Raw genomic sequence first — 8,382 nt, 5'->3', positions numbered from 1 at the left:
TCAAGAATTTTGGCATTACTATTTTGGACAAAACACTTCTGGTTCCCCAGAGGAAGACTAATAAATAGAACTATCCCAACGTTTATTAACATGTCAGAGTCAAAAGATAAAAACTTTTGTCTATGCTCACCAGTATGCTAGAACTTGGTCTCTTCCACTACTTTTTGCTAAAAAAATCAGAAAGACGCCCGGTATAGAGGTCAATTTAGAGCCCAGGGCGCAAAACTTCAGAGTTCACTCTCAGATCCCCCAGTCCGGGGACTCCCGGAAGAGATCTAGGCTCCACTCTGAACCCGCCCCTCCGCGGGGCGGCTTCCGGGAAGAACCAAGCGCCCGTCTATTGGCCACCGCCTCGTGACGTCATTACTATGCGTCGCGTTTTCCTCAGTGGTGTCTCGCTGTCTCGCCAAGTGCTGTCCTTGGGCTGGCCGGGTTCGCGTCACCCGCTGGCCTTGACCTCCGGCTCCTAGCGCTCCGACCCCACAGTGAAGGGTGCCGGACAGGCCCGGCCGTCGGGGCCAGGTGGGTTGGGTACGGGCCAGACCGGGAGGATGATTTGGCGAGGACACAGCTGGACGCAGGTGGCCCGTTTGCTTCTGACCCCACCATTGCATAGAGTGCAGTTGGGCATCTGAACACGGAAAGACCGATTTGGCTTCCGAGCTAGTGCACAGCGGGACAAGTCTCAGGTGCAAACCCGAGAGTCGGGCCGCCAAGATTGTGCATTTTCCACTCCAGTCGCGGCATTTTTGCTGAGGCACACTTTTGCAGAGTTGCTTTGAGCTCGGGGTGTGGGGAATAAAGATTACAACGGAGCACCGGGGCACTCTGACAGGAAGCTTTACCTCTTTAAGCATCGGTGCCAGCTTCCATAGAAGGAGAGCACCCGAGGGACCATTGTAAGCGTGCAGTGATGCCGCAGGTGACCTATCATCACGGGTCTGGTGCTGTCTAGGAGTGCAAGTGTTCAGTCTGCCCTGAGGCTGGGCTAATCCAGTTAGGACCTCTGGAGGATTTCCGTTGGAAGTGGTGCCCTGGGGAAGTGGGGACAGGTTGAAGCTAGGTTCTCTTGCTTGTCCAGCTGGCTTCTGAAGAACTTCAATGACACCTGGTGTCATCAAGAACTTCGATGTCACCTGGACACAGATTCCATTAGTAGCACTTTGTACTCTTAGCTCTTTGGGCCGTAAACAAACTCCATATGCCTTCTTACTGTTTTCATCTGTACAATGTGTTGTCCACAGTTGTCAGGGGAAGAACCCAGATATCACAGGTAGTCCACTTACCACAATACCTGGCACCCAGGGGACAGAATTACTGTTATTCTAGCGGGTGCAGCGTCTAAGCACATACACTATGGCTCACGAAGCCTTTTGACAGTGGTATAGTTGGTGTTTGTGTAAGAAAACAGGGCCAGAGACACAAAGCTCCTGTTTGTTTTTTACCACACTTGCAAAGCAACACGCTGGCAAGCTGAGTCTAATGAATGTTTAACTAGATAGGGCAGGTTGAGCTAGCTGGGTGTGCAAGTCAGTGCCTCAGAGCGCTACCTCCACATTTTTTAGTATGAAGAGCTGTTTTTAAAAGCAAGGTGCTGCGCTGCAGAGGGAGTGGGTGAAGAGTGCAGACTGGACTCCAATTAAGAATAAAATAAGAGAATTGACAGCTGGAGAAAAGGACAACCTCTCCCTTAATGAACAATCAAGCCCTTGCTTCTGTCATTTGATCATGGAAAAATCACTATGAACCTTCTGTGGCTGTAAAACAGAGCTAAGCACTGTCAACTTGACAGTGAAAGAGATGTTGCCCCTGAATGTCTATAAGGCATAGTCCAACTGATTGCATTGTAACTTGGGCCCAGCATCAAAAACCAAGTAATCCCTATCTGCAGAGGCAGGCAGGAGCTGATCCTAGGAGGCTGAGTGGCCTGGCAGAGGTTCAGGCTTGAGCATGTCTGCAATGGAAAGCATCTTAAGGTGGAGGGCAACCCGCTAACCAATTAGCACTTGAAAGAATGCAGGAGGCAGTTCTATTAGCTGAAGTTTGCTTACATCACGTCTTAACATCTGTCTCCCCCTGTAAGTGGGACTGCAGGGCTGAGTCTGACCTGCAGCAGCCTTGCACATTGCAGTCATTCAGCAAACACTGGCAGAGGAAGACGAATTCCTCAGGAGGAGTCACTTTGTACACGAAGTACTCACTGCTGTATAATCTATCATAAGGATGAAACATTTTATGACTTGGACGTCTTACCATGTGGTTTGCCAGGAATGTTTCTTGGGGCAAAGAACTTGGGCTGCATCTCCAGGAATTTTAAGGATCCCGAGTAATTCTGAACTCTCTTCCTCCGTGTCTGTTTTCTGCACAGGTGCTGATGCTGATCTTTGGTAGGAGAAGGTTGCTCACAGCTCTGCTGCAGGCTCAGAAGCCCTTTCAACCCTGCAGAAACATGAGACTGGTGCAGTTCCAGGCACCGCACCTGGCAGGGCCTCGCCTGGGCCTCGAGTCAGGGAGTGGTGGTGACGTAATTGACCTCAATGCCTTTGACCCCACACTCCCCACAACAATGATACAGTTCCTGGAGCAGGGAGAGGCCTCCCTGTCCGTGGCAAGAAGGTAAAGTGGTGGGCAGCAGCGTTCTGCAGCTGCTGCTCGGCCTCCTTTTCCCTCCTCCACCGCCTCCCCACCCTGGGAAAGAGAACCAGCCAGGAGCCTTTTGCCAAGGAGCAGACAGCTTGCCCATTTTTCCTTTTCCACTTGTTCTTAGTGAGGAGCCTTAGGAATTTTATATAACATCTTCAACTTACAGAGGGAGGAACTGCAGCCCAGGGAAGGTGATTACACTGGATGGTGGCGTACGGACTTTATATTTTTAGGGAGTTAAGTCTCTGCCCATCTGAGGTTGTCTGGAGCAAGGGGGCTTAAGACAGAGTCATCTTGGGAACCTGGGGAGTGGTTTAGACTCCTGGATCCTTAGAGGAAAGGAGACTGCAGAGAGCTTTTCCCCATGATAATTGGATCCTGAGTTTGAGCTGGAGGAACTGGGGGCGTCCCTGCAGCCAGAAGCTATACAAGACCGGACCTGAAGTATTGATGAGCAGTAGATTAAAAACACTTAAGATGTTGTTTTCACCTACTAAACTGGCAGAAATAGAAAGGTTTGACAACCCAAGACCTTGGTGACAGCATGTTTCCATGCTGTCATATTCTTGCAAGACTGAAAACACCTTCGCTACCCCTCTTTAGGGAACTGGGTGATTGCTACAGAGCAGCAATGTACAGCCGTGAGAAATAAAATGAAGAAATGGTCTATACATTGTTATGCAGAGATCTTCAGATTATACCAAGTTCTTTTAAAAGGCACATATTGTGCTATTATTTGCATACAAAAAGGTGAGGGAAGCAGTTCATAGTGTAGCTGTTCAGAACGAACCCAAACACAAGAGCTGTCTCCAGCGAAGTGCATGGGTGACTAGAAGGGGTAAAGGAGACCTTTCTCTTCTTTTTCTTTTCTTTTCTTTTTCGTCTTTTGGAGACAAGATTTCACTACGCAGATCAGGCTGGCCTCCAATTCATTTTATAGCCCAGGCTGGCCTCAAACTCACAGCAGTCCTCTTGCTACAGGCATGTACCACCATACTGGGCTCCATTCATTATTGTTTGTGGGGGTTTTTGTGGTTACTGTTGTTTTGAGGCAAGCTTTTGCTACATAGTTCAGGCTGGTCTTGATCTCCCTATGTACCCCTGACTGGCCTCGAACACACATCCATCCTCCTGCCTCAACCTCCTGAGTGCTGGGACCCAACTTGGCTCTGTTCATGCATTTTGAACTCACCTGCATGGATGTAAATTACCTAATTAGGGAAAGGAAAGAAACACTGGACAAATAACAGTGCTCATATCAAAGGACTGTAGCTGGGCTTGATTTTCACACTCTTGCTGACAGTCGATAGATCTAGAAGATGCATCCTAAAAAGCAGCACTGGGAATTGCTGCAGGATGTCCCCAGCCTGCCCCCTCCTGATTGGTCTCTTCAGGGCCCTGGCTGCGCAGCTGCCAGTCCTCCCACGGTCAGAGGTGACCTTCCTGGCCCCAGTCACACATCCAGACAAAGTGGTGTGCGTGGGTTTGAATTACGTGGACCACTGCAAAGAACAGAACGTGCCCGTGCCCAAGGAGCCCATCATTTTCAGCAAGTTTGGCAGCTCCATCGTGGGGCCCTACGACGATATCCTCCTGCCACCCGAGAGCCAGGTCAGCACGTCCCCTCGCCTTCCAGGTCACTGAGGCCCTTCACCAGGCCACTGACCACCTACAGGAGTCCCATCAGTGCCTGAAACAATCTACGGGGGGAGGAATATATGGTGATATCACTGGTCTCCTGCAGGAAAGGCCTTCATCAATGCCCATCTGATTGTAAAAGTCACATTTTCATTGGAAAGCCATCTTCCCTGGCCTAGGGCTTCTTTCTTTCCTTTCTGAGTAGGGCTTTTTGTATTAATGTCTTGCTGTATTCCCATTCCTGCCTATACCTACTTTTTACTTATGAATTCGCCAGGAGTGTTTTTCGGGCCACAAATTCTCCCGCAGTTTAGCTTGCCATGTGGTTTTCTGTTGGGCCAGTAGCCGTGGTTTCCTCACCAGATGCCTGTTGCTGGACTTGTTACTTGCATTGGGCTTTCTATTGTAGCATTGAATCACCTGACATAGAAAAGGCTTTGCACATCCACAAATGATTCTCTCCTTAGAATAAAGTCTTAGAATTTCAATGTCTATGATAGCAGGAAAAAATAAAAATAAAAAAATATATATGCAAGCAACTTACCCAAAGTGCACATACCCTTAATAATAATGGTTAGGTTTTCTCTCAAATTTTTAAGTTATAAATGTTTTGGAAATGACAGTAAAGTTGAAAAAAGTCATACAATGAACGCCCAGACTTGCCTCACCTGGGTTAACTGCTAACATTTTGCTGTATTTGTTTCGTTGTTCTCTCCACGTGAACAAATACAATTTTTGGAGGGAGAGACATTTGAAAGGGAGCTACAGACATTAAGGTCATTCTGTCAGAGTAGGCACGCTGGCCTGCATGATGTGACACATTATCACAACTAAGAAAATGAACACGAACATGATCAATACCTATGCTGGTTGTCCCAATTCCCAGCCAGGAACATTGACGCCCAGTTACCCCAAGGATGGCTTTTCCTTTGGTTACTTTTTTTGGTAATCAATAATGGAGCAACCAAACCCACACACTGCTCTCGGTGCAGCTGCTGAGTGGCTGTTATCTGGAGCAGAGCTGCAGAGCTTTCCTTGGAGGCTGACTGGTACATGACGGCCTCCAGGAGGTATCTGCTGCAGCAGCTCAGCGCTGCTGCTTCCACATGAAAACTGCCAGGGGTCCCACCTGCAGGAATGAGCATGGGATTCTGGTGAGACATGTTTAGAAAAGGGGGCACAAAGCTGGCTGTAGTTTGCTGACCCCCAATGTCCATCCCTGTGGCCTTCTCTTTCCTGAAAAATCCACTGAAGTTTTCTCACAGCATATCCCAGTTCTAGTTCTCGTTTCCCCATGACAAGATTCAGGATAAACATTCCTGCCAAGGGCAGCACAGGGAACAGTGTGTACCTCTGCTCGCACCGCCCTGGGAGGCTCCTGTCAGGTGGCCCTCGGATGGGACCACTCGCCTGGTCTCTGGAAGCTTCATCTTCCGGTTGGTGCGGGATGGTAGCTCAGTGTCAAATGACTTGCTGCCGTGCTGCTTTCCACCCAGAGACCGTATGTCACCCCTTCCTAGATCCATGTGTGCACTGGGAGGTCGACAATTTTTCTCTTACGCCTTCTACTTGTATTAGCTGGCTTTCTTGTGTGAAGAAAAGTTGTCTCATCTCATGGTAAACTCCTGATTCTCATTCATGTTTACTGCAATCCATACCCTAACACTCGATTCACAGCCGGTTTGGCCTGGAGGACCGTGGTGTGGCACCCTGCTGCCCTGAGCATTTCCTGCCAGTGGTACTGTTACCCGGCCTCCCCTGGACCTGGGATTGGGCATTCCCTGGTTCTTTCCCATGGGGATGGGCTTAGAGACTGGCACCTGGGGTAAGGTGTGCTTACACAACTCTGGTTATTACATTAGAAATAGCAGCTAATTTTATCTCTTAGCAATGGCATTTTGCCAATTTGGGAAGAATGAACATTTGTTCGTCCTTCATAACCGTAAGTATTGTTGTTTTGTGTCTTGTTACTTTAGCTCTTCGGCTGCCTCAGTGCTGAGATGTTGATCTTTTTATTACTAAAGCAAGCCAGCGCGTTACAGCAGTGAGCTCCAACACACAGGTTATCATTGCTGTGGCTGACAGTACCGTCCTCTGTAGGAGGCCTCAAGAGTGGCTTTTAAATGCCATCCTCCTGATATGTTGCCCTTCTAGTCACAGGGGAAGGTGTGGCAGCTTCGGGGTCAGTGTGTCATGCCTCCCCTGTCATTCTTCTGGCTCTGGTCACGGTGACTGCAGACAAGAGCTGGCAGCCAAGGCCCCCCGAGGTCTGGTGTTCCACCTGTTGCCTCAGGGATAGGCCTCGGGCTGCCACAGTTTACCCTCTCCTGCTCTGCAGGAGGTGGACTGGGAGGTGGAGCTGGCCTTCGTCATTGGGAAGAAAGGAAAGCACATCCAGGTGAGATGGAAGGGCCCAGGCCCCCGAGTGCTGCCGCGCCTGCTGCCCCACCTTGGCTAACTCTGGCTGCTAATGTGCGATTAGGGCCTTGGGATCTTGTTCTAGGGGTTACTGTCACCCATGATATAGCCTGTCTAGCTGAATCCCTGCCCCCTAGGCCACAGATGCCATGGCTCATGTGGCAGGCTTCACCGTGGCTCATGACGTGAGTGCTCGGGACTGGCAAGTAAGACGCAATGGGAAGCAGTGGCTATTGGGAAAAACCTTTGACACCTTCTGCCCTCTGGGCCCCGCTTTGGTCACCAAGGACAGTGTAGCAGGTAGGTCCCCGGTCTTTGCCACCTGTGCCTGTCCCTGGCAGGCACTCGGGGTCAGAAGGCAGTAGTGCAGGAAGCAGAGAGCAGCTGCAGCCCCGGCCCGCATCCTCCCACAGGCATCCTTCCTGTGCTGGACAGGGGACGCGACTGCAGTAGAGGTGGGCCATGTTCGTGATGTGAACGACAGAACAGAGCTGCAGGGGAGGGGGGCCGGGCTGCCGGAACAGGCTGCGTTAGGAGGAAGCGCAGGTGGCCCCAGGCATCCTGCAGAATGGCTGCTTGGGTACCACCAGGCCCACTCACTTTCCAGATGGAGGGAGACTTGGAGGCTCCAGCAGGCTCTCACCCAATCACCGCACACCCAGGGCTAAAGCAGAGCTGCTGGAATGGTGCGGTGGCCACAGGGTGAGCCACGCCCCCACCAGCCTCCTGGGACCCCATGCAGTCTTCAGCAAGCCACTTTGGGGGCAGAATGGACTGCCACCAAGGAGTGAGGTGCACTGTTTGGCCAGGGCTGGCCGCTGCCTGCCTGTGGCAGACTCATGTGGCTTCCCTGCCCCTGCTGCTGTGGACATGAAGTCACCTTACAGCTCTGCCCACCTCCACTATGGTTTTGCTGAAGGCAAAACCACCGGGCATTTCTGTTCACTCTTTACTCCTGAGGGTGGCAGGGAAGTGGGCGCAGTGTCCAGGTTGCAGGCAGGGGTGAGGTGGGGAGGGTTCGGGAAGGAAGTGGGGTGGCCCCACAGCGCTGCTGTGTTGCAGATCCGCACAACCTGAGCATCTGCTGCCGCGTGAACGGGGAGCTGGTGCAGAGCAGCAACACCAAGCAGATGGTGTTCAAGACGGAGCAGCTCGTAGCCTGGGTCTCCCAGTAAGTGGTGGGTGTCTGCACCAGCCCCGCCTGCGGCCCGGCCTGTGTCTCACCAGTGCTTCCCCTCTGCCGTAGGTTTGTCACCCTATACCCGGGGGACGTCTTCTTGACTGGGACGCCTCCGGGCGTGGGGATGTTCAGGAAGCCACCCGTCTTTCTCAAGGTAGGTTAGCTAAGAGAGGGACGGGGTGAAGACCGAGGGCTGGGCAGGTCCCACAGGCCTGTGTGTGCTGAGCCCTCTCGCCTGCTCTTGCAGAAGGGGGATGAAGTCCAGTGCGAGATTGAAGAACTTGGGGTCATTGTCAACAAGGTGGTGTGACGGCTCCCGCACAGCCCAGAGTGGCACGGGATGGCCACCTACTGCCGACCCAGTGCTGGGCTCCCCCAGGCTGCCCTTCAACAGCTGGGAGGAAGCTGGAAGCCTCTGCAATAAACGTACTGAGCAGAGCAACAACCTGGCTGCTGATGGTCTTTGAATTTCAGGGCCAGGGAAGGAGCAGCCACACACGCCC

At 51.7% G+C, this 8,382-nt stretch overlaps 1 protein-coding gene across 1 annotated transcript; it reads left to right on the top strand.

Annotated features, from left to right (window-relative positions):
* The first annotated feature begins 359 nt into the window (after window positions 1-359).
* LOC100731203 (fumarylacetoacetate hydrolase domain-containing protein 2A) lies at window positions 360-8,324 on the top strand. The gene is made up of 8 exons (XM_003471535.5): window positions 360-522; window positions 2,369-2,616; window positions 4,038-4,254; window positions 6,620-6,679; window positions 6,837-6,999; window positions 7,762-7,870; window positions 7,946-8,033; window positions 8,127-8,324. Exons 2-8 carry the CDS (start codon window positions 2,375-2,377, stop codon window positions 8,187-8,189), a joined length of 942 nt encoding a protein of 313 aa, XP_003471583.1. The 5' UTR covers window positions 360-522; window positions 2,369-2,374; the 3' UTR covers window positions 8,190-8,324.
* The last annotated feature ends 58 nt before the right edge of the window (window positions 8,325-8,382 follow it).

The sequence above is a fragment of the Cavia porcellus genome, unplaced genomic scaffold, assembly GCF_034190915.1.
Source record: "Cavia porcellus strain 051 isolate PalLab524CR breed Dunkin Hartley unplaced genomic scaffold, mCavPor4.1 scaffold_18, whole genome shotgun sequence".
In the NCBI taxonomy this organism is placed as follows: domain Eukaryota; kingdom Metazoa; phylum Chordata; class Mammalia; order Rodentia; family Caviidae; genus Cavia; species Cavia porcellus.
The sequence above is the reverse complement of the archived record's forward strand: the minus strand, read 5'-3'. Positions and strand labels throughout refer to the sequence as shown.

What these genes read in the sequence shown, in the direction of transcription:
- LOC100731203 (XM_003471535.5), top strand. Translation starts at nt 2,375, where the DNA reads ATGCTGATCTTTGGTAGGAGAAGGTTGCTCACAGCTCTGCTGCAGGCT. An exon ending in AGAAAGGAAAGCACATCCAG is followed by an intron (nt 6,680 to 6,836) that starts GTGAGATGGAAG and finishes CCTGCCCCCTAG; the next exon opens with GCCACAGATGCCATGGCTCA. An exon ending in CACCAAGGACAGTGTAGCAG is followed by an intron (nt 7,000 to 7,761) that starts GTAGGTCCCCGG and finishes GCTGTGTTGCAG; the next exon opens with ATCCGCACAACCTGAGCATC.